Here is a 25,309-nt window from a genome sequence, read left to right on the forward strand (position 1 = left end):
TGTTTATCTGTGCTGTTCATGGAGCCACTGTGGGGCCATGGCGGCACAGGAGGGGCCCAGCAACATCCACCGCGAATGCAGAAAAGGCAGAAGTCTGAGGAGAGAGTACACAGGCATCCATGATTCTGCCAGGAGCAGTGATGGACCTGCACAGAACAGAAGAGGGGCAGTGGGTTCTGTGCTTGAGGGGTGCAGGAGGCCCAAAGGGGAGGCCTGGTTCTGACTGAGGATCAGAGAGTGTTGTACAGGACTATCCTCCATACCAAGCTCACCATCATCAGGGGTCCAGCTGGGCCTGTTCCCAAAACATCATCCCACCTGCTCTTCTTGACTGCTGACTTTTCCTCCTAGGAGGAGGGCTGGGAGGGTTATAGGACCCTCACAGGTATATCCAGCTGCCCCTCCCAATCAGCTGCATGCATTTCTGCTCTCGTTGCATATGACCTTAAGGGGAGTGGTTCTCAGGGAGGGGCTAGAGTATATAGGCAGGGAAGGACGAAAGGATGGGTCTCCATCATCTCTGCTGGGTAAAGCCCTTCCAGTGTGGCTGCTTTAAGGTCACCCACACCCTCACTCACTGATCTATAACTAAGCCTAATACATCCGATGGTTCCCAGGGTGACTTAGGTAGACTCCAACTTTTTATCATTGGGACCTTGGGAGGGGGGATGTGGATGTTGCCTAGCACCACCCTCCAGGGTAAAAATTCTCACAACACTAAGGCAGTGCAGGTGAGCCCTGAAGAAACTAGGAAACTGCAGATGCAGAGGGTCTGATGACAGCTTGGAGCCCATGGGATCTGGGATCCTCAGCATGGCTCAGAGCTATGATTGTGGCATTAGGTCATAGTTGGCTGTTTTCTGTGAGGTCCAGGGCATCAAGCAGGTAAAGCTGGATGGACAGATAAGAAGGTAGGTGTGGGATCCCTTTAAGACCAGGGGATAGGGATGGGACACATGATGGGGGGCGGTGCTGCTCATCATGATGGTAAGATGAGGCCAGGCTTCAGAGGGGGGTGTTGGGTAAGGATGTGGAGAGGGTATCTAAGTAGAGCAGGTGTTGGAGAGGGGAGAGCATGCCAGGCCAGAAAGAGATCATGTGTTAGCTAGTCACCTTCCCATAGGGAGTGAGCTTTGCCTGAATGTTTTGGCCCTGAATCTGCACCCCAGCCAGGAGGTAGACAATGGTGGTCTGCTCCACAGAAGGAGAGCCCAGGCTGGGGTATATCAGAGGACTTGCCTGATCACTCAGCAAGCAGGTGCTAGCCAAGCCTCAGGCCTCTGAGGGTGTCTTGCCTTTTTCACCAACATCCTGCAGGACTCTGGGGGCACTTGTTCAACCTTACAGGTCCTCAGCAGGCCTTTCTGAGGAAATCAGTTCTAGCTCTGGATGCCTTCACTATCCAGAGTCCCTCCAACCCACCCTCTCCCATCCAGCACCCTCTGGCCTGCACTGGGGAGGAGGATGCCCAGAGTCCCAGAGGCCAGCTCTAACAGCGCTGTGGGAGGGCAAGCAGCCTCCGAGCCACCTGCCCCAGCCATCACCTAGGCCTCCAGGCTCCTCCCCCTGCTAACCCCAGAGCCTCACCTCTCCCAAGGGAGGCTAAGCTGCTGTCCTGCCACAGGAGAGCTCCCTGAGAACTAAAGATCAAGACCCCTGAAGCCCGTGGATCCCCCACAGAGGACTCCAGATTCCTCAGGGTGGGAGTCAGCTGGAGGAGGTAGCAACTTGGTAAAAGAGGGAGACCCCCGACACTCCCAGGGCCCTGTATATGCCTGGCTCATGCAGGATGCTGGAAATATCCGGATGACTAAGGAAGGGAGGGGGAAAGCAGGAAAGGGAAAGGGAACGTAAAAGGAGGGAAAGAAGATAAGTACTGAAAAGAAAGGGAAAGGGGGAGGGAGAGGACGGAAGTACTGAAAGGGTGAAAGGGGGAGGAAAAAGAGGAAAAGAGAGAGGGAAGAAAGGAGTCCCGGAGGGGAGGAAGACGGGAGAGGAACAGGAGGAGGGAAGGAAAGGAGGGCAGAAACCCTAGCCTGGCAGGGAGGCTCCAGGGATGAAGTGGAGCCAACCTGCCTGAGTGCTCCCACGCAGGGGTCCGTAGCCACATCTCACCTGTGAGCAGAAAGGTGGGCAGGACCGGTGGCAACTCACCCCCAGTCGAATTATCCCGCTCTGCCTCGTGGGGTACTGACCTTCCGCTCCCCAAAGGCGCGCTGGGCAGCCTCCCCCGCCCCCCGCAATTGTCAGACCAACCTACATCTTCTTAATAAAGGGCCGAGACAGACATCCTCGCGCTCTCGACCTCCCCCGCCCCCCCAAGTCTCTCCTCCAGCCTCCTTGTCCCTAATTGGAACACCTGGCCACCTAGGTGGCCTCCACTCAAGATAGGTGTTCCTCCCGGGTGGCGTCCCGGGCTCAGAGGTGACCGCTGTGGCCGGAGCTCGGTGCATCAGCTCCACCTGCGCGGGAGCTGCGCGGCCGGGGGCGGAGAGGCGCGCGGCGGAGGGAGGGGCCTGCGACACGGCCCCGCCACGGCGCCGCCGAGCTCAGCGCTGCGCGCGTCCCCTTGCCGCCGCTGCCGCCACCGCCAGGCGCCCGGACGCAGCGCGAACCGAGCGGCCGGGATGCGCGCCCCGGCCCCGGCCCGCCCCACGCTGCGGCCACCGCCTGCCCGCCGCACGCTCGCCTGAGCGCGGCGCCCGCCTGTCCCCGGCCACCCGGCCGCGATGCCCGCCCTCCCGGGCCCCGGCGGCCCGCGACCCTGCTAGGCTGCGGCGGCATGGCCCGCGCGCCCGGCGCGACCTCTGCGGATTGCATCGGTGTGAGGCGGCGGGGCATGCCCAGGGCACCGGGCGCGGCCTTCAATGGGCGAGGACACGGACACGCGGAAAATTAACCACAGCTTCCTGCGGGACCACAGCTATGTGACAGAAGGTAACGTACGTGTTGTCTGAGACCCCCTCCGGCCGGCCGCGGCGTGGGGATGCCGTCGCACCGAATGCCCTCCGAAGGTTTGGACCGCGCGCTGTGTGTCGTGTCCCCCCCACCCCACCCCGACCCCGGGCCGGGAGGGAGGGACCCGGGAGGCTCCGACCGCTGCCCAGCGCCCTCCTCCGTGTGGCCCTCGGGAACGCAGCTGTCCTTCCCCCGCCGAGTGGCACTGGATCGGGCCCTGACTATCATTTACAAAGCCCAAGCCTGCAGCAAATCTGCTGTGGAAATCTCCGGGACGTGGAAAGGCGTAAAAATCCTTCATTTGCCCTTTCAGCCTGATCAGAGCCCGCAGAAATTTCTAGATTGCCCACTCTCTGGAGAGGGACCCGGGGGAAAAATTCCATTGCCAGATCCTCCAGGGTTCAGCTGCCCTGGCACCTCCCTGGCCTCCAGAGGCGGATCCCCTGCGTGGGAGGGGGAAGGAGGCTCGCTCCGGCTACTGTTTTATTCCTGGGTAGTGCAACTGAGACAGGAGCTGAGCTAGACCTTCATGGTTTTCCGAAAAAGTGGGGCATGCTACCCCAAATAGCCTCTGCGTTTAAAACCCCCTAAGTTGGCCCTGTGCGTCAGTCCCCACCAAAGGCTGGTGGGATGCAGAGGATCGGTGCCCTTTGCTAATGTGACAGTAACTTCCGGGGTCCCCAGGCCTGGCTTGGCCGCAGGAACGGTGGGGACAGCTCGAGCCCGCAGCCAAGGGCCGGAGGAGTGGGAGAGCGAGACCTGGCTACAGCGCCCCACGGGGACCCTGGTGCTGGAGACCTTCCCAGGCAGTGTGGGCGCCTCCCGCTCGGGGGCTGCGGGCCTGGCCCAGGGGTGTCTAGGACTTAAGCAGGTGGCTTGGCTGCCCCGGGTGGGAGGGGCCCTGGTACCGAGCCCCGGGGGCCGGTGTGCGTGGGTGCCTGCTCCAAGGAACCTGCGTGGGCCCGGCCTCCCCGGTGCCGAGCTCTGCCGGAAATGAGGCGGGCGCGGCGACTCCCGGCGGGTGCGCGGACCCGGGAGGCAGAGGCTAGGTGTGCGACCCAGGCGTGTGGATGCTGAGGGCGGCGCTCAGCGCGCCGGAGAGAACCGCTGAGTCACGCGTTGCCGCGGGATGTGCGGGGAGAGGGGGCAGGGCTGCCAGGCCCGGGCTGGGTGGCGGCACTGCCCTAACTCGGCTTTGGGAGGCCCCTGGCGCAGAACTCAGTCCTTTGTCGCCCGCTGGGTGATGCGGAGGAGGGTCGCACTTCGTGAAGATGATCTTCTGCTCACAGCCTGCCTAGCGGCAGAAGGCAGCCTGCGTGGCTGGCGGGCTTCGGGGCTTCTTGGCAGGGAGTCGTGCGCAGGGGCAGTGTTGGTCGGGCTTTCTTGGGGGAAAGCCTCAGTTTTTTTTCTACCTACACACTGGGGATGAGCCAGTGGGCCTCAGAGCTTAGGTGTAACAAACACAAAATGCATGGTGCCCACCTCACTGGGGGACAGTTCAAAGTGTTGCTCCCATCTGCATCCTACTTCCTCTTCCTCAATAAAACCACCTGGGCAGGGTCTGCAGGAGGAGGAAGAACCGTCATGGTTCAGCAATTGTTGCTGCTGCTGTGATCCCCTGAACCTTCATATTCCAACTTGGGGCTGGAGGGAGGTCCCCTGCCCTTGTCCATCCCGTGTTCTAGCAATGAGCTCTGTGACCTGTAGGGGAGTCTCTTCTCATGTGCCTCAGTTTCTCGTATCCGTACAGACCCTCCCCCACAAGCCTTCAGGCTATGAAAATGGGGTGAAATGGTGAAATGTATTGAACATCTGTTGTGTCCCAGGGCTTCTTGTAGGGCCTGGTGGAAGTCTCATCATGAGCTCTGGGTATCGAGCAGTGTGTGTAGGTCCAGTTAGACTCTTAACTGAAAGGGCACGAGAACTGCAGCCTCCTTAAATGAAGACAAGACCCCATACACACACAAACCCCAGTCACACTATGGAGTCCTGATTTATGCTCTGAGTTCAAGGTCAGGCACGGATTTGTCAGCTGGCAGATTGACTTGTGTTCAGGTTCTGTTTATGGCTCACCAGCTGCTCAGCTTCCCCATGAGTCACTAAAACTCCTTGGGCTTGGTTTGGCTGCTCTGTAAAGAGAAAAGTCACAGTGACCTCTGTTTGAGGATTGTGGAGATGACAGTGACCTCTGTCTCAGGATTGTGGAGATGACAGTGGTCCTAAGAGTGTAAAGTGCTCACAGGAAGGATTGGGCTCTCTGGAGGCATTTAATAAACCCCTCCAGCTTCCTATCCTCATAGTGGATGTTGAGATTCACTTTGTAAAAACCCAGGTGTATGCCTTCCCATCCCACCTGGAGGTAGGTCTTTGCTTACTTAGACATACCAACTACGTGATTTACTGTTATTCCTTAAGCTTGCCATTTTCTTCCTGACTCTGGGGCACTGAACTGATCCTGTCTTCCCTCTGGAACGCCCCCAACGCCCCACCCCCACCCCCGCCCCCGCGCTCCACTTCTCAAGACCAACCCCTACTAAACCCTTGAATCCCCAGTCCAATGTCATCTTTGCTAGTGAGAACCCTGCCTAAGTTCCAGAGTCTCCTAGCAAATCCTAAATATCCTCAGAACAGTCAGAGTTCTGTTAGCCATTCATACTGTGGTGGTTTGAATGAGAATGGCCCCCATAGGCTCATATATTTGAATGCTTAGCAACCCAGGAGTAGAATTAGTATGATAGGATTGGAAGGGTTAGGAGGTATGTCCTTGTTGGAGGAAGTGTGTCACTGGGGGTGGGCTTAGAGTTTTCAAAAGCCCATGCCAGACCCTTCTCAGTCTCTTCCTGCAGATCAGGATGTAGCTCTCACTTACTTCTCCAGCAACATTCCTGCCATGCTCCACCTCGAAGATAATAGACTAAGTCAGCTTTTGAGACTGTAGGCAAGGCCCCAGTTAAATGGCTTTTCTTATAAGAGTTGCCGTGGTCATGGTGTCTCTTCATAGCAACAGAACAGTGACTAAGTCAGAGGTTGGTACAAGGGAGCAGAGTATTGCTGTGACAGGCTTCACCATGCTGTGTGTTGGAGGAATAGGAAGGACTTTGGGATTTGGGACTAGAAAAGTGGTTGAACACTTTAAGCAGGGCTTAAGGGTCCATCCTATTAGGAACATGGAAGACAATGCTGAGGGCAATTTGACCTGTGGAGGCCCAGCTCAAGAGGTTTCAAAGGGGAAGAGTATTACTAGTAAGTGGCCTAAAGACCATTCTTGGGATAGTTTGGCAAGGAATGTGGCTGTTTTTTTGCCCTTGTCCTAAAAGTCTGCCTGAAGCTAAGTTGAAGAGTTTTTGGATTAATGGTGTTGGCAGAGGAGATTTCAAGACAGCTAGTATTGACTCTGTCATGTGGTTATTAGTAATCACTCTTATGCAGCTCTACCATGAAAAGAAGCGAGCTGGACAAAGAGAAATACAAAATGGACAGTTTGAGGAGAAAAGGAGCACCAGGAAGTGGAATGGCACTTAGTGACCAAGGAGATGGAAAGTTTAAATAAAAGCCTGATGCTAAATGAAATAAAGGGAGTGATAATCTCAGGGTGACTCCCCACACAGCTAAGGTTCCCACTTGTGAAAAGGAATTAAAGAAAGGCTTAACTTAAGCACAGAAGGAAACAGTAACAGAAAGCTGATACAAATGTAACTGAACGAGGGGACCAAGTTCCAGCCCCATGAACTGCAGAACTTGGCAGCTTTCACTGGTCCTGACTTTAGAGTCAAGGATCCAAGCAAAAGGTTGTGGGATCTCCCTCGGTGACTAAGGAAAGTTACTGGGGCCAGGTGTGTGTCAGGGGTATCCCTAAGTAAGAGGCCCAGATAGGTCATTGCATGAAACTGTGAATGTGAAGCCTGGGTTGCCTTGGAAACCTCAAGATGTTGGAGATGTTAGAGTCACGGGATACCTGCTGAGGGAAACTGCAGGCTGGGTGTGGAACCACCTCAAGAGAGAGAAGTGTTACCGTCAACAAAGCTGGAAGGTGGCGTTGACTGTTTTTTTTTTTTTTTACTCTTTACCCTTTTCGGGGGGGCGCCACCTTGCTCCCAAATAAATCACACACGGAGGCTTATTATTACTTATGAATGCCCAGCTTTAGCTTGGCTTCTTTTTAGTCAGCTTTCCTTAACTTAAATGATCCCATCTACCTTTTGCCTCTTTTCTTACTTCTGTATATCTTACTTTCACTCTTACTTCGTGGTGGCTGGCTGTGTGGCTGTGTGGCTGACCCCTAGCTTCCTCCTCTCCTTGTTCTCTTACTCCTTGGTCCCTCTCTTCCCAGACTGCTCCTCTTTTTATTCTCTCTGCCTGCCAGCCATGCCTGTCCTCTCTCCTGCCTTGCTATTGGCCATTCAGCTCTTTATTAGACCAATCAGGTGTTTTAGACAGGCAAAGTAACACAGCTTTACAGAGTTAAACAAATGCAACATAGAAGATTACAACACAGCTTTGTTCATTAAAACAACTGTTCTGCCAGGCAGTGGTGGTGCACGCCCTTAATTCCTGCATTTGGGAGGCAGAAGCAGGTGGATCTCAGGGAGTTTGAGGCCAGCCTGGGTCACAAAGCGAGTGCCAGGATTGTTACATAGAGGAACCTTGTCTCAAAAAACAAAAAACAAAACCAAATGTTCCACAGCATAAAACAAATATAACACATCTTAAATTAATATTCCACAACAGGAAGGAGTTGGAGATCTGAAGAGCACTTTGACATTGGACAGGAGATTCAGAATTCGGAGTTTGCCCTTCTGATTTTCTGTCTTGCTTTGGTCTAGTATTTCCTCACTATGATCTCTCTCCTCCCTTTTGGAATGGATGATCTGCCCACATAGAGACACTTCACTCAATAATACTAGCAATGTCTCAGCTCTTTTGCTACCCAAGGGTGTGCCTGTCGCTCAAAGACGTAAGAAGAGGGCATTGGATCCTCTGGAACTGCAGTTACACATGGTTCTGAGTCCTATATGACTCAGAAATTGAACCCAGATCCTCTGGAAGCACCACAAATACTCTTAACAGATGAGTTATTGCTCCAGCCCCATATTTAATTGTTTTGAGAGGGGCAGGATAGGATCTTCCATTGAACCTGGAGTTCATTGTTAGGCCTGGCTGACTTGCCAGTGAGCTCCAGGGCTCCACCCGTCATTACCTCCCCAATGCTGGGGTTCATGTGTCTGCCGCTGCACCGGGCTTCCGTGTAGCTTCTGGAGACTGAACCCCAGACCCTCATGCTTGCACTTTATTGACTGGACCATCTTCCTAGCTCCTATATTCAGTTTTTTTTTTTTCTAATTCTGGAGGTCTCTCTACAGAATACCTGGGTCCCAGGCCCCTCAGCCAGGGTACATTGTACTGAGACCCCCCTCTCCAGATGACCTGATACCATGACTCCTTTTCTTTGGGTCAGCCTGACTGGTGAGTCACTGAGATGAAAACTCATAGCTTCATGTTGACGCAGAGACCTCAGCTGTTTGGAGGAGAAGAAAGGCTTCGACAGCCATGTGGCCGCTTGCTGATTCGCCATCATTGTGAAGTCTCAGCTCCATCCTCTCCTCTAGAGAAGAAAAGGCAAATGCACTGACCTGCATGTTCCCTTCTCCTTTAGTGTTCTCTGATTCTAAAGTCAGAACCAAAAGTTTTATCTCTTTTCTCTGGGCACATTCTCCTTATCCTTCGTTGTACAGGACTATCCTCTGAGCCAAGCAACTGCCATCTTGTGGCATTCAGCTGTGCCCACTTGCAAAGATCATTCCAGCTGAGTCTGTTGACTATGTATACCCTCAGTAGAGGGGTGGGGAGGGCCACAGATCCTGCTCTGTACCCCCACACACCTTGATGTGAATTAGAATAGCTTGGGTGTTTTTTTAGCGAGTGCTTTTTGACTGAACTCAGCTCTGTTGAGAGTTAGTTTGGGTGCAGGGCACAGAGAACTTGGGAAATGGGGGCAAGAAGAGAAATAGAAGCTTTCAGTGGGGGGACTTGAACCCAAGAAAGGGGGGGTCCTCTAGGGTGGGGATAAAGTGGGGGTAAGTAATGAAGTAGAAGCTATTGGGACAGTGGAGGGACCTGCGCCTAAGAAAGGGGGAGTGCTCCAGGATGGGGTACCGGGGAGTGTCCATCAGACATTTTAAATTATTGCATACATTTCCCAAAGGATTCCACTTCACTCTGTTTTGAGACAGGTCCAAGACTCAGCTCTAGCTTGAATAACATGGACATGTCTAGACTTGCCCAGACCTAGTCCACCCACCCATCCTCCTCTTAGTGCATTGGTCAGCATAGCCTCTGGGCTGTCCACATCATGCGCCTGTGGTCCTGGGACAGGAGCTCAGCCTAGGGGCAGTCCCAGAAGTGACCAGTCACTCTGTGTTCCACAGGGTAGGGGGTTGAGGGAGCATGGTCTCCTACTGGTCCCTGGAATTCCTCAGCCATCATTCCTGGACATAGGTGTCTCTTTCCTGGCACCCATGTGTTCTGTGTGATGCTAGAGTTTCTGTCCTTCCAGGACTGGACTGGCTTTAGAGCTGAAGGAACAGAGAGGCCCGGGTGAGCAGGGGTCTGGCCTGGGTGAGTCTAGCACATCCATCGAATGTCCAGTGTCTAGGCTGAGCCTGCCAACATCCAACCTCCCCTCCCCTGCCTGTGCTTCCTAGAAAGAGACCTCAGACTCTGGCTGCTCTGATTGGTCCAAGGGTAATGTCATCTTCCAGCAGCTTCCAGAATGGTAACAGGAATTAGTTCTGGAGAATGAGTGCAAGATAAAGTCCCTAGGAAGGGGGCCCCTCTTGGCAGAGTACAGAAGCCCTGGGGTTTCTGACGGCCATCTTGGCACCCTGGGTGGGCACGAGTGTTAAGTCTGCATTGTTGGTGGCAGGGTGGAGTTGTCTAGGCCTGATGTCTACCTCAGCCCTTCTGTCAGGAAACCCAGGAGGGACCCTTTAGCACTGGGGAGACTGAAGGTAGGGAAACTGGGGGGGCTTTCTCTGGCTTCTTTGGGGAGCCCTCCCTGTCTCTTGTGCCACTCCATCAGGGCTGCCTGGCCCTGGATTTCCCTCCATGGTCCTGGCTGCTGCTTAGATCATTAGCCATGAGGAGTGCGCTGCTGTTGATGTTTCTGTCTCTGTGAGCTTCCCACAGGAGCTTGCCGCTGGGAAAACGGTTCTCAGGCCAGCGGGGACTGGAGTGCAGGGGGCCCCTCCTCATATATCCACAAATGAGATATGGCTGAAGCCAGAGTTGCCCTCAAAACTCTCACCAGACTGGCCAGCCAAAGTCTCACCCCCACCTAGGGGGAAACTGAGTTTAGGTGAGGGGTTAGCGCTGCTTACATGCAGTCCAGGAAGGGCTGGTCTTTGCTGGATTTGTGTCCCCCTAGCTTCTGTGTGGAAAGGCTCAGCGAGCCTCCCCAGGCTCCACAGCCTCCCTTCAAGAGGTGGGGGGAGAGCAGGCAGAGGCAGGGTCGTGTCCTTCAGCTCTCTCGGCCTCTCTGGGCCTCAGTGTCCCTGGTATATCAGGGTGTCGTGATGCCCAATGAGTAAAGTGCCATGCGGGTATGCCAATTAAATTTGGGTAAGACTATCACCACTCTAGTTTCCCTAAACCCTTGTCTAGGCCTACCCAGCCTCATGTAGCCCAGGCTGGCCTCCCAATCATGGTGTGGTGGAGGCTGACCTCAAATTCTTGACCCTCCTGCCTGTGTCTCTGGGGGTACAGGGGCTGCCATCACACCTGGCTCCTGAGTTTCCTTTGCTGAGCTGATCAGTCACGGCTGGTAGCATCATGCCTTTCCTCCCTGAAAGCAAGTTCTAATGTATTCCCACACTGACTCCTGGCTCTTGCTTGCCCTGTTAGCTTTTGGGTTTTGTCCCTAAAGCTCCGGGAGCTAAGGGACATTTTGTTGAGAGGTGTTCCGGACCTCAGGAAGTGAGCGGTGTTGCCAGGTGATGTGCTGAGGTTCCGTGGAAAGGGTAGCAGGTGTGGAAGGTAGGAACTGGGTGTAGGGGCTGCCCATGCCATCAGCTTGTGAGTCTCCAGTCTGTCTGTCTTAATACCTGGGTCTGTTTTTAATATCAACAGTAATCTCATTATAGAAACAAGATTGAAGCTGCTCTCTGATTTAGCATGAGGTCATGTAGTTTTCCAGGCTTGGCTGCAGGGCTGGTCTCATGGAGCATCATGAGATGCTCATCGCTCGGGCAGTCTCCAGGACCCTGCAGTAAGTGTCCTGGTGTGTGTGTGTGTGTGTATGTGTGTGTGTGTGTGTGTGTGTGTGTGTGTGTGTGTCAATCTGGCTATGCTGTCCTGTCTTGAAATTCCCAAGCATTTCTCTTGGAGCTGGAGTTCTAGGAAGGAAGTTTAAGGAGTCGTAGCTTAGAACAGGCTCCTTCCCTTCACTGTCCAGTGTTGTGGACCTCACATGGCAACGCTTCCCCCTACATCAGTGGTTCTCAACCTGTGGGCCATGAACCCTTTGGGGGTTGCATATCAGATATTTACATTATGATTCATAGCAGTAGCAAAATTACAGCTATGAAGTAGCAACAAAATAATTTATGGTTGGGAGTTACCATAACATGAGGAACTGTATTAAAGGGTCGCAGCATTAGGAAGGTTGAGAGCCACTGCCCTACATGATCCCCTGCAGTACGTCTGTATTGAAGGAGCCAACTCTGCTCTTCACTGAATTCAGGTCTTTTGTCCAAACAATGACATCCTGAGACATGAACCCTCAAGATTATGGCGTTTAAGAAACCAAGGGTGAGGACATGGGATAGGGAGATGGGACACCCACCTATTCCTTTTCTCCACATGTGCTAGGCAAGTGCTCTACCACTGAGTCACACCTCCTCCTCCTCCTCCTCCTCCTCCTCCTCCTCCTCCTCCTCCTTCTGTTTTCATTTTTTTTTTTTTTTGAGACAGGGTTTCCTTGTGTAGCTTTGGAACCTGTCCTGGAACTCACTCTGTAACCCAGGCTGGCCTCGAACTCACAGAGATCTGCCTGCCTCTGCCTCCCGAGTGCTGGGATTAAAGGTGTGTGCCACTACAGTCTGGCAAGCTTTCTTATTTTTATTTTGAGACAGTTTCACCAAGTTGCCCAGATGGGCCTTGAACTCTCACCCTTCCTGACTCAGCCTCTAGAGTAGCTGGGCTTCTTTGATTTTAGAGTCCAAACTTCAAACTTGTCACACTCTGAAGGCAGGTGGGAGAATGGTCTTAGTTTTCCCTGCAGATTCACCCTATGGGATCACCTGCGTATTCTACCCTCAGCATAGAGCAGCCTCAGGCCCGCAGCCGAGGACCCTGAGGACCCCGTTCTTGGTGAGAGACATCCCACACTGCCTAGCCTGAGCCTGTGGGCAGCCTTTGTTCTGCCACAAGGGGCCATTCAGCCAATGTCCTGGAGGACAATGGCCCTGCTGTGTTAGGGTCAGGGTTACCATGGCTCTTGGGGTGTGTTCTGTTCCCTGGGCAGCAGGCAACTGTCTTCTGGGCTCAGGAGAGGAGTCCAGACACTGCCAGGCACAAACACTGACCGTGTGCTGGCTGTCCTGCCTGAAGGACGCTGAAGTCCCATAGCCTGCTGCACCACCATCCCAGACCTAGGGAATGATGCTCAGCTTGCAGCTTCTGTAGACCCTGCCTCCCCCTCCCCTGCACTGCAGGGGCCCTTCCTCCAAGGAGCCCAGAACTGCCAAGTTGAACAGATGGCTCAAACTCAACCTCCTAAAGCATGGTGTGTAATCAGAAGTGATCAGGCCAGCTGTCCCTGCCCTGGTGGTCCCGGTACTAAATGCGGTGGCCAGCCCTGTGGTCAGATGGCCTGCCTACATTTAAACTCCAGTTTTGCTCCTCATGAAACTCAGGATGCTAGGCAAGTGACCACACCTCCATTTCCCCCTCTGTAAAATGGGGGTACACAGAATAATACCTGGTGAGGTGCACTCTGGTCGCACAGGCAGGAGGATCTCTGTGAATTTGAGGCCAGTCTGGTCTACATAGTTCCGGAATAGCTAGGGCTACATAGACCCTGTCTAACCCTGCCCTTCCAAAAGAATTCCACACCTGATACCCTCGCCTGAACCTTGCTGATCTCTGCCCCTGCCTTAGTGTCCCATCTGCCTGGTGATGAGGGACCAGAGTGGAGAGGTGGAAATTACCTTGGGAGGTCAGGGACGCATTTCCCGGGAATGGTGATGTCTGAGCCGAGGGCTGAAAGGTGAGCCCAGATGGATAAGGTGGGCACAGGCATTGACAGTATGGGAGTGAGGCTGGGAGGGGGGCATCCTTGTAGGAAGAGTTTGTGGGACCATGAGGTGTAGATTTGTGGGGTGGATGGGGGCCAGAGTAGGAGAAATTAAAATGCTTTCAAGCAAGAAAGGAGCCCATCTCTATGTGACTCCTCAAGGTTGACAGTTTGAAATCCAAACTCCTTATTGGGGCATTGAAAGCCATTCACAGTCTCTCTCCTACAGTGGGCCCCATCCGCCCCACAAATCTACCTACCTATCACCCATTGATCATCTATCATCTATCAGTCATCTATCATCCATATCTGTCTGTCTGTCCGTCCATCCTTCCATCACCTGTCTGTTATAGCTAGCAATGCATTTCTATTTGTCTGTCCAGTCCATCTTAACCAAAACAAGCTCTTTTTTTTTTCCTTTTTCTGTCATTTATTAAACGCTCATGCTGGGTTTTACTCTTTAAGATCTCCCTCAATAATATACATGGACAACTTTCAGGTTGGAAGGAGCACAATTGTGTCTGAGCCTGCAGAAGTGGCCATAGCAAAGTGTCGTGAACAAGGCAGCTTAAACAATAGAAATGTATCATCCAGTTCTGGACATAACAAGTCCAAGGTAGAGGTGTTGGGAGGGTTGGCTCCTCCAGAAGCCACGCTCCTTGGCCAGTGGACAGGAGACAAGGACACCAGGCACACTGGATTAGGACAGACCTATGAGGGCATATTTTCCCTCAGCCACCTCTCTAGAAATCTGTCTCTAAACGCAGGCACATTCTGAAGGCCTGGGGTGGGACATACGGCTTCAACATATGGATTCGGAGGACTCCATTGCCACTGGTATCCATCAGGGGCTCTTCCTAGGAATTGTAATGAGTTGTGTGTTTTGAGGTGTTGTGCAAGTAGCATCTGCCGGGGATCGTGCGGGCCTCGGTGAAGGGTGTCTCTCACTGGACACTTTTGTGTGTCTTTGCTTATTTCCCTGGGAGGCAGACCAATGTCTTCTAGAATACCTTCCTAGACTCTTGGCTTTCCCCGGGGATATCACTCAGCAGTCCCCAGATCCTGCCGCAGTCAGACCTCCCAACACAACAATAAAGAGGTGGCATTCGGAGGTGGTGTGTGGTGCGGGTCCTTTCCGACCGTGTCCGCTCAGCTGTGGAGCTGTGTGCACCCTCCTTGCCGGTCTTTCTGGCCACCGGCCACGTCTGCAGTAGCCCAGCTCCTTGCTTTCTCGTTCGCTCCTCGTAGTGTTTCATTATGTGTGGTCAGCTGTCAGTTCTTGCTCTTGATCGTTCATGTGGCTGTCGTCTTCCGGGAAGAACCGAGAGAATGTGGAGGGTGTAACAGGGAGGGTGTGGCTTTGGAGGCTGGCCACCAACCAGCTGTGCACTAGGCCAGGCCCTGGTCTTTGTGGCTGTTTGGTTTGGGAAGCAGCCATTTTGTGAGGAAGCCTAAGCCGTTTGGGGAGGGCTCCTGGAGAGAGGAGCCAGGGCTTCTAGCAAAGACAACATCCAGGATCAATGCACCTATGGGTGAATGACTGTACCACATTGAGTAGTGAAGACCCTGCAGGTAAATACTCTAGCTGAGTCAGATCAACTGTATGGCTAGGGAAGAGTGGCCCCCCGAGACCTGTGCAGATGACAGTCATGAGTTCTCATACTGAATCTCTAGACTTGTCCCTCTGTCTCCTCCCACTTGCCCAATAATGTGTGTGGTCTCTTTGGAGCCCAGCTGGCTCTTCATACGCACCCCACCCCCCTCCTCCACACACACTTCTTTCTTCACTTGTGTCGGATTGTGTCAGTTTCTGTCGCCGATGACTGCAAAACCCAGGCAAAGTGCCCAGCTCCCCTAGGGAGAGGTGAGCCCCCTGAGACCTTAGGACAGGAGCCCAGCTATAGCCGGGGGCCTGTTTCACACCCTGGCATCAGACACCATGCCCACGGGGTGTGTCTGCCGCCTCTGCACCCCACGCAACACCTGCTATTTATTGGGTCCTAAAGAGTGTGTTTGAGTGAGGAGGTGAGTGAGCAGATGGCCCCTCTTCACACCTGGCCTCAGCAGTGCAGGTGAGCTAATCACCAGGAGTCACACGTTTCCCCTGGCCTAATCTCCCGGCACAAGCAGTTGTCCATTTATACTTTGAAGTTTTGGTAAGTGAGGGTGTATATGTATATGTGTGTGTGTGTGTATGTGTGTGTGTGTGAGTGTGTGTGTGTGTGTGTACACGTATATATCTATATCTATATCTATATATATATATATCTATATATATATATATATATGGCTTATATACCACAGCCCTGGATGACACAGTTCAGATCTCTCTCAGCAGTGTAGGAACTGAACCATCCCATAGAACACCAGCTTTGGAGGGCTCCCCGGGCCCTAGACATACACTATGATACATGACCAAGTCCCTTCCTTTAGTCTATGTTGATGGTCCACATGCATCTGTCACCTCAGGCACAGACAACTTATTGGGCCATTGTGGCACTTCTCTGGCTCCATGTGGAATGTTTGTGTCCTCAGCAAGTTCATGTTAAGTCCAAACCTCTGTGCAAGAGCCTTTGGGAGGTGTTTCAATCACTCGGGTGGTCTCTTGTGGGAATTAAGTGGGTTAATTCCCCCATAGAGCTTCTCTGCCCCTTGACTTGAGAACACAGTGAAGCGATGCTGTGAATCCAGAAGAAGCCTTCACCAGATGGAGAATTGGCCTGGGGCCTTGACCTTCCAGACCCCAGACCTGTGAGGAATAAATGCCACCCAGGCTATGGCATTTTGTTATAGCCAGCCTGAGTGGACTGAAGTGCTCCCCTGTGACAACCCCACTTAGCGCTTTACAAATAAGGATAATTCAGACCAGGAATCGGCCAATGAAGTTGTATTCAGCAGGGACATAAAAAGAGATGCACTGGGCTGGGCGGGAGGCTCTGTGGTAGAATGCTTCCCTGTGGTAGAATGCTTCCCTTCTGTGTGAGCCCGGAGAGAGAATGCTGTTAAGTGGAACTTTATGAATGCAAACTATACAAGTCTGAGTCGTGGACTGCTAAGGTAGATGGCTTTGAAGAGGGCCATCTTCACTAGGACTTCATGAAGAGAACTCAGGACTATAAAAAAGGAAGATAGTATGCCCCAAGGGTGGAGGTCCTCCCAAGGAAGTGAGGCTGAGGAAACACTGTGTTGAAGGAACTCTCACATCCAGGGCTTTGAGCATTCCAGGCCCTGCCCCACCCAGCTTTAGTAACTTCTTGCAAGGTACCCCATGAAGTAGAAAGCCAAGGGTAGAACCTCCCATTGCTCTAGATTTTGAAAGGGGGTCCCCCAGGCATGGAAGGTCTTTCCCTCAGCTTCAACTGCCTGGACTCCAGCAAGCAGAAGCCAGTGTGGCTTGGACCACTGTCGCAGTGAAAGGAAGAAAACGCTTGACTTCTCAAAATTCCCAGTGTTTTCAATTCTAGTGTCCTGAGCCACGCATAGGGGCTGGGATAGTAGTTGATGTTGTTGGCCTGACAGAGTCTAGAACCACCTGAGAGGAGGGCCTCTGGGCATGCCTGTGGGAGATTATCATGATTGTGTGACTGTTGTTGGAAGATCCTCTTAGCTGTGGGGCCGTTCCTGAGCAGGGCACCCTGGACTGTGTAAGATGGAGCCAGCACCAGGGAGCATTCATTACTTCTGATTCTTGGGTGGGTCTGTGATGTAACCTGGAGTTCTTGCTGCTTTGACGTGCACCCTTTAACTGTGAACCGAAATAAACCCTTAAGCTGCATTTTGCCAGGGCGTTTTATCTTAAGAACAGGAAAAGAAACTAAGCGGATGGCCCACACCTGTTACCTCAGTACTCTAGAGACTGAGGCAGGAGGATTGCTATGAGCACAAGGCCAGCCTGGGTTACACAGACCTTTCTGGGTCTCCACTCCATCTGCCCCCAATTACAGCATCCTTAATAAATAGCGGCTTACTTATTCATGTCCCTGTGCATTTATAACAGGGAAGAGAGCTTGTAATGTCTTGTTTAAAGGTCACAGGGCGATTGTAAAGTGCCTCCTTGATTGCCGAAATGACTTTGAGCTGAGTTAGCCTGGACCACCGCTGGAACTTTCCTCACATTGCTGTGTGAAGGGAGAACCCTGGTGTCGGAGCTACAGCCACTGCCCTTCCAGGGAGAGGCCTTGGTGGTGGTTTACACCACGCAGGAAGGCAGTGACTTCTGCCCTCGCCAAAGGCTGCCATTGAAGAGGGTCAGGCCTCCGACCTCCTCGCTGTGAGCCGATGTGGCCCACAGCCCGGCTCTGACAGGGACTCTGCTGTCCCTTCTTGGTGTTCTTGTGGGCACATCCCCTGCCAGCCTGTGTGCTTTGGGCCCATCTGGTGTGGAATGGCCTCGGTGGAGTGAACTGAGCGGCAGCCATTCCTGTGCCAGCTCTCCACCAGGAAGATGGTAAAAACACCATGAATATTTCATCGCCCCGAGGAGAGGTTAGGCACTTTATGGAAACCATGAAAGCACAGTCCATCATCCTGGGCCCCACACTGTCAGGCTGGGCATGGTGGTGGCTGGGAAGGCGCTCCAGCGGGAAGGTTCTAATTGAACTTCTCTGTATTCTATCTTACCACAGAAAGGCTTGCAGGTGCAGAAAGTAGAAAAAGGGGTGTGTGTGGGGGGAGGGGTAGACATAATATCCTTGATTTTACCCCCACTAAAAACATTGCATGCATTTTGTGTATTTCCTTTTAAGCCCCCCTCAGATTATAACATACAGTTTTGTTTCTTTTAAAATATTGAACACAGTAAACATGCCCCTATTATTATGTGCTCATAGTGAACAGTTTTATTGGCTATATAATATTCCATCAAGTAGAGATAATTATGCATTCAGTAGTTACATGTGAACTCATCTCGTGAATGGTGCCTGTGGTAGGTATGTAGGGGGAGTGTGCTAAGAAAGGAATATTACGCAGTGCTGTTCCACAGAACCCTTAGAGACAGGGATGAAGCACATGGCCCTGGTCCAGTATGATGGGGTGCAGTGGGCTCAGCTGCAGCCTGGGACCAGGTAATCAGGGGTACACAGGCTTTGAGATGGCCCTGAAGCAGTTGTCTGGCACCGCAGAAGGGAAGTGGGAATGTCAGGTCTCCAGGCCAGAGGGACATTGTGTGTGAGGCACAATGGTCAGGGTTGGCTGGTGTGTCCTGTGTTGTGGAGCCATTTGCTTGTCAGCCTTGGAGGTTCTGGGCAGTCGTGGTGGACTCTGGAGGGATGGGATGGGCGCTTCTTGCAAGAGGCCAGCAAGTCCCAGGGAGGTGCCCTAAGCTGCGGTCGAAGGGGCGTGGTATGGAGAGCTCTCCCAGTCTGTGGGGCAAGGAAGGCCGAGCTGCCTGGCCTGCTCTTTGCCCAACAGGAGGCTCCAGGCTGGGGAGTGTGGATGCTGCAGAGGAGGGTGATGTAATTGTCACTTCTGGCTGTGACAAAGTATCTGATAAAGGAACCCAAGGAAGGGCTTATCCGGGCTTACCGTTACAGGTGTCCAGTGAGGCCGCTGGTCACATCGCGTTTAAAGCCAGGAAGCAGAGAGAGGAGGACGCTGGTGCTCAGCTCACTTTTTCTTCTTTACTCAGTCCAGGACCCCAGCTCATGGAATGGTGCTACCCACATTCAGGGTGGGGCTTCCCTGATCTGCTAGACCTCTCTGGAAACACAGCTACATCCAGGAATGTTTCCATGGTGATTCTAAGTCCCATCAGTTTGACAAGATGAACTGTCGCTGACAGAGAGAGCTTCTCTCTCCCCTGCTGTTGATGCCCACTATCCTGCTTTTGTTGTTTTAGATTAAGATATGCTGAGCATTGTGGGATATGGGGAGCATTATGGGATATGCTGAGCATCATGGGAAGGTCTGTTGGCCTGCATCTCAGGCTCTCTTAATGTTGCCAGTCTAAGGGTGTTGAGTCTTGTTAAAACTGTTGGGTGTTCTTCTTAAGGGCCTGAATAAAATTGAACATCATGTTGCCTGCCACACTATACTGCTGGCCACAAGCTTTTGTTCTGGGTGTGTTTCAGAGAGGCTGCCCCTTAACCACTACTGCAGGAGTTATCTGTAGAGCCCAGCTGCCTACCTGCCCCTCTGCTTCATCCAAAGGATCAACCGTGGATGCCACATGGGGGCTATGGCCATGTTCACTCCCACTAGGTGGGGTCTTCTGAGGTGGGGCTGGGGCTGTGCCCTTGGTGAATTGCGATGTAACTTGCCTGTCCATAGACAGCGCAGCTAGTTTGTCTTCATAGAAAATTAGTTAAGAGTAAGAGTAACCAAGGATGTCCGTCCCTGTATCTCAATCTCTGCTGCAGAAGGCCATGCCCGTGATCCAGGCGGAACTTCGTAAGCCCTCTGGGAGCTATGGGGGTGGCCCTACTGACACCCAGGCTTTGCTGCACACGTCTGTCTCTCTTCAAGAGCTGTAGCTATTAGGGCTGTGTGACAGGTGATGTCATTTAGTGAGGCAGGTAGCAACCACCTCCTTCTGCCTCCTGGTTCTGATAGTCTGGGGTTGGGCAAAGTGAGGCTGCCAGTCTTCCCTCTGAAGGGTACCTGCTGTGCCTCTCTGTAAAGGGTGGGCGGGTAGTCACACGGTGGTGGTGAGGAGGAGGATGACAATGTCTGGAAGGCCAGGCTCCCATCTCTAGCATGTAGCTTTAGCGCAGCTGGATTCCTTAGGTGGTAGCTGGCTTTCCAGGGTCAAGGCCACAGGGCCTTCCCTGACTTTCTCAGAAGTCACACGTGTCCCTGCCATGTACCTGGTACAAGTTGCAGGCTAGCGCTGGTGGCAGGCGACTTAGACTTGAGCCATGGGGTCGAGGCCAGCTTGTGTGCAAGAGCAGGGACGCACAGGCAGGGCCAGCGATGCTGCTAAAGCCTCTCGGTGCATGCAGTCTGCCCGCAGATGGCCTGGGTGGTGCTGAGCCCTGTCTGACCTTGGGCAGGCTCCTGAGCGGAGCACATTCATCTTCGTGCCCAGGCAGAAGTCCGTGTCTTCCCCTCCCCATCCCAGTTCAAGGATACTGACAGCATCCTTACTCATTAAAAATGCAGAACAGGGCAGGGCAGGTGAGTGGAGGCTTTCTTTAGAGGGCAGAATTGACAGGCGGCAGCCTTTGTCCTGGGGAGCTCCTGTCCTTATCCTCTCCTCCCACTGCGCGTTTGGTGACCCTCAGACAATAGCGGTCCCGGTGAGGCTGGCCAGGCCTTCTTGCCAGGCCCCCTTGTGGGGAGAATGCAGAACGGGAACAGGTGAGCCAGGCTGGCCTTTCTGCCAGAAAGGACACACTGACCTTCCCGGCAGTGAGTATGCTTAGCGTTTTTAGAAGCAGGTTTATTGGAAACCACTCGAGTCCTTGTGGTCCCGACCCTGTCATGGTGTGTGAAGCTCCTTCCAAGGGGCCGCAGGGACCGTTCTCTGCTCTGTGGACCCGCCACAGTCTCTCCAAGCCACGCGGGGACGCTAGGACAGGCTTGGGTGGGGCCGGTTCCTGATCGCTAACACCAGGCCCTCCGCTTGCCCCTCCACCCATACTGGTTCCTGATGTTTGTGTCTGTGCATCTGGGAGGGGCTCAGGCCACCCTGGGGCTCCCCTTCCTCAGTGCACATGTGACCTCTTGAGACCCCCCTCCCATGTCATCTTTGGGTCTAAGTCAGTGACTAGAATGTCCTTTTGGGTCACTCTGAAGTCATACAGAGATCATGCATGCCATTGCTGAGAAAATGCTTTGCCCATGCAGGTTATTGCAGTAGGCAGTGGGACCGTGGCAGAGGGATCACACTTAGTCCGTCCATGCTCTGCAGCATGTGAAGGAAAAAGTCCCACCTGCCTCCCTCTGCAGCCAGCCAGGGTGTAACTCTTGGGGGGTGAAGCTGTGCAGAGGGTCAGGGGCAGCAGAGTGTCCCCAGTGTGGGCAGCTACCCTCAAAGGCATGGACTCCAGTCAGTAGTTCATCTGCCCTAATACACACATCCCACCTCCTCCTAAGGGGAGGTGTCAAACTCGGGCAGGAAACCTTGTGGTCAAGATGGCATCTATAGAGTCCCAAACAATCCAGCACAGCCCTCCAGAGCACTGCGGGTGAAGGGAGGGGCTGACCCAACCCACACTTTTCTTAGTCCCCCTGGCCACCTCCTCCCGAGAGGCTGAGGATTAATTATGTGTTGTCTTTGTAAGCAGGGGGCTATAAAAATCTATCTGCAGGCCAGCACCTTCCAGGCCTGGCTAGATTTATCACCTCCGCCTCCTCCAGACTGCTCGGGAAGGCCAAGGAGGCCCAGCCGGCTGCCCGCCCCCACTGTGACAGAGGGAGCGGAGCAAAATGCAAGCCACAGAAGGGAATCTGTGCACAGTGGCAGAGTGTCCCTCTCGGAGTTGGTCCCCACCAAAAAGGTGACATTATCTGGGACTGTGGTTGTCTAGGGGTGAGCAGTGTCTGAGATCTCTGAGGGTCAGTGGTTCCTGGGCAGACATGGGTTTGTCTCGATGGTCCGCAGCGTACTGGGTACAAGAGATTTGAAGGGAGGAGGACTGTGGTAACAGACGTGATTGACAAGGTCTGTGTCCTGAGATGTCCCCAGACAGACTGACTGGGTGAACGGTCAGCACGTGTTCAGTGCAGGGAGGCTCCCACAGGCCAAGCTGCCCAGAGGAGGCAATCTCGTTTTGCCTGGGTGGTGGGCAGTCCAGGTCAGGGAGGGTTTCCTAGAGGGATGAATCCAGGCCTTCTGTAGTTAAAGAAGAAAGCTCTTGGAGACAGGCTCCAAGAGAGTCAGTCCCAAAGTCACAGTGCCTTCTGGATGAGGGGAGGGACCAAGGATTTGGGTAAGTGAGGAGCCTGGCGTCATGGAGGGAGGCTGGTCCGGACTGAGGATGCTGCCACCGCCAAGTGCAGAACTGTCATTTCCAAGGGACAGAAATGGAAGGGAGGGAGTCCCCAGCTCAAAATGGATCGGCCTGAACTTGAACTCAGACACAACGGGCTTTGCACCCGAGGCTGTAGGTGACCTCCTTGTGTGGGGGTTGTGTCTGGTCACTCACAGGCTTTTTCGGGGTCTCTCCCCCTCTAGGATTTGCTTGGCAGGCCATGGAAAGCCAGAATCCCCCAAGCTGACCTGCTGAGCGTATCATCTGGCACTTCCTTCCGGCCCTTGGCTAGTTGTGACAGTGAGGCCGAGCCACAGCTCTGTGTCTTTGTGACCCAGATGAAGAACGAGGTAGACATTCAGTGCCGAGGGGAGCGGGACCCTGTGTCTGGGTTAAAAATGGAAGTGCTGAGAACAGGGGAGCAAGCCAGTGTCTCTGTGTCCGTGAGAATTGGTTTTGGATGCTGGCCAGATGAGATGTGTCTAGTCCTGATCCCATTGACATCCGCTATTGGTGTTCCTATTCCACCCAAAAGTTAGGAGCTCAGGGCTGCACAGCCCATGGTCCTCTGAGCCGCTCACCCTGATTGACAGCTCCACAGATGGGGTTCCTACCACACCCAGCAGCTCCCAGTGCTAATTCTGTTAACTGCTGGAAGCCGCCGTCCCCAAAGCTATCTAGGACAGGCGACTGAATACAAGAGAATTAGGGGGATCCTGGGAACACGAGTCTGGCTTGTGGTGAGTTGAGGGGAAGCCTTGCAGGGAATTCCCTGAGTCTTGAGGCTGTGGGCAGGGCTCTCTTCAATTTCTCTTGCCCCTAATGAGTCACAGCTTCCTCTGGGAGCCTAACTCCCACGCACACCTGGCCAGGGTTTGGAAACCTTACCCTCATCAGGTTTGGCTTCTAGAGAACATTCTGGCCCTGTGGGGAGCTACTTTCTAGAATTCTCAGGGCAGAGGGTGGGAGAGGGTTGGGCTGCAGCCTGTGTATTGCCAGGGACCTGCGTATGGGACCTAGAGACCTGTTAAACGTCACTTGCTTTTTTTTTTTTTTCTTCAGCATACCTGTGCTAAATGTGCTCTTGGTGTCTCATGGCAGCCCAGTGCCCACTGAGTGAAAGTCATGTGTTCATCTGGTACAGGATTAGGTGGAACTGAAGTGCATCTTGGTCCAGGTCTCTGGACAGCTAGGTTCTCAGGTGGGGCTGGGGCCCCTGCCGATGACCCACTGATAGAGTTCAGCAGGGTAAGATCCTGAGTGATGCAGACCAGAACTCTGCAGGACTTTGCCCTGATCCACACAGGTGCCCTACTGCACCCAGTTCCTTGGGGTGAAGGCCACTGGCTGTGGTTCCTTTGCCCAGTTGTGGGGAGAGGACACTCAAGAAGAGAGGGAAGAGTCTTGGAAGATGGCGGTTCTGATCCTTGGCCCGGGAATTCGCTGCTGGAGTCCCTAGAGTATCATGTCGTGTCCAAGATGTGAGAACTGTGTACCTGGACCCCATCCAGTTGGGGAGAACAAGTAGGCTCTGGGCCCGGAGGGAAGGGAAGGAGGCTGATGTGAGAGGCTTCTCACCAGGGCCTGCCTCAGAGCCCAGCCTGAGCTCAGTGGGTACGGCTGGCCCTTGGCAGGGTGGGGAGGGCCCAGAGCAGCCTGTGTAGTGGACTAATGTCAGGACACTGGGGCTATGGCCAGGCCCAGTTCCTGTGACCTCTCAGTACCTAATGATGTTCACTAAGTGACTTTTGTACCCTAGTAATGGGTGAGGGGAGGTACTTCCCAGAAAATGGATGGGGGGGGGGCTTTGTACAAAACCTCAATAAATATTTTCCATTTTTCTGTAATGACCATGATTTTCTTCCTCATTAGCCTGGTAGACCTGGGAAGGCCTTTAGAATGTATAGAAAGCTAGGCAGGCTGGCTCATGTCTGTAGTCCCAGTACTCGGGAGGCTGAGGCAGGGGGACTGGCATGAGTTCCAGGTTACCCTGGGCTATAGAGTTGAGAAAAAAAAATTTAAGAAGAAGGAAAGAGAGAGAGAGAGAGAGAGAGAGAGAGAGAGAGAGAGAGAGAGAGAGAGAGAGAGAGAAGAAAGAGCTGTGGTTCTTGTGCACAGAGGACATCTAGGCAGCTGCACCTCTGTCCCCGCCCCCACCAGGGAGGAGCCTGCGACTCCGAGCTGCAGGTGTTTAGCAGTTGAGTTATTGGGCCTGATGCTAGGCAGAGCCCGAGACTCGACTCAGAGACTTGTCAAGGTTTTACTGCTCCTCGGGAGGAGACCTTGGCTGTGGCCCTGCAAATGGCCTCGCTAGGCCTCATGGAGGGATGGGGTTCCACGGTGTGATTGCCAAGTTCTTCTTCTCCACTAAATTGCTAAGGAAACAGACTTCCATAGGTGAGGAGGAATAAAGGTTAGGTCTCCCCGAGGCCTGATGCCCTCCCCCTCCCCAATAGGGGTCACTGGGAGCCCAGTAGTGATGGGACTCGAGTACCTGAGACTGGAGCCAGGGCCTCAGTTTCCAGTGTCCTGGGTGCCAGTGCGCGCTGCCTCCTTCCATTCCGTTTCTCCCAGCTCTTCCTCTGCAGGGAAGAATAGCAGCCGCTGCTGCTTCGGGGTTATTTCAAGGGGATCCCCATGGAAACGGAGAGTGGGCGGCTCCTCTCAGCCACAGATATGGGGTTGGTTGTAGTGGCAGCCTGTCCAACCAGAGGGTGCGAGCGACCAGGGACCTACTTTGACAGTGGGGTCTGCAGAGGCCTGAGAGAGGGTGCTCTCTGCCTTGTACTCTCTCTCTCGAGGGCTCCCAAGGCTCCCCAGGGATCCCCAAGCTGGGCTCCACCCTCTTTCTTCAGCCGGGCTTGGTCTGGGGCTGTTGGAGGCTTCCAGTGTCCTTCCTGGAAGTCTGTATTTTGAGGCTTGGGTTCCCCTCAGAATCTTTTCTCCACCATGGACTAGATAATTCCCAGAACCCCTTGCTCTCTTTCACCATCCCCTTTCCCCTCTCTATCAGCAGAGAGGTAGTTCCAGCTCATGCAATGCTTTTTTGCCCCAGGAAAGTGCTGCAGAATTTCCGTGAGCCTCACGTCTCCCTTCTGATGAATGGGCGCTTCCATGTCTGCCCTGCCGGGCTGGTATGGATCAGCTC

General features: G+C 53.5%; 1 protein-coding gene across 2 annotated transcripts in view; it reads left to right on the forward strand.

Annotated features, from left to right (window-relative positions):
• Nucleotides 1-2,524: 2,524 nt before the first annotated feature.
• Nucleotides 2,525-25,309, forward strand: part of Ppp2r2c (protein phosphatase 2 regulatory subunit Bgamma) — a 90,213-nt gene continuing 67,428 nt past the window's right edge. The window contains exon 1 of one of the 2 annotated variants that reach the window (XM_028882345.2): nucleotides 2,525-3,014. In XM_028882345.2, the coding sequence (XP_028738178.1) occupies nucleotides 2,987-3,014 (28 nt within the window). In that variant the 5' untranslated portion in view covers nucleotides 2,525-2,986. The remainder of the gene's footprint in view (nucleotides 3,015-25,309) is intronic. The other variant, XM_028882344.2, reaches the window with a different exon arrangement.

The sequence above is a fragment of the Peromyscus leucopus genome, chromosome 10, assembly GCF_004664715.2.
Source record: "Peromyscus leucopus breed LL Stock chromosome 10, UCI_PerLeu_2.1, whole genome shotgun sequence".
In the NCBI taxonomy this organism is placed as follows: domain Eukaryota; kingdom Metazoa; phylum Chordata; class Mammalia; order Rodentia; family Cricetidae; genus Peromyscus; species Peromyscus leucopus.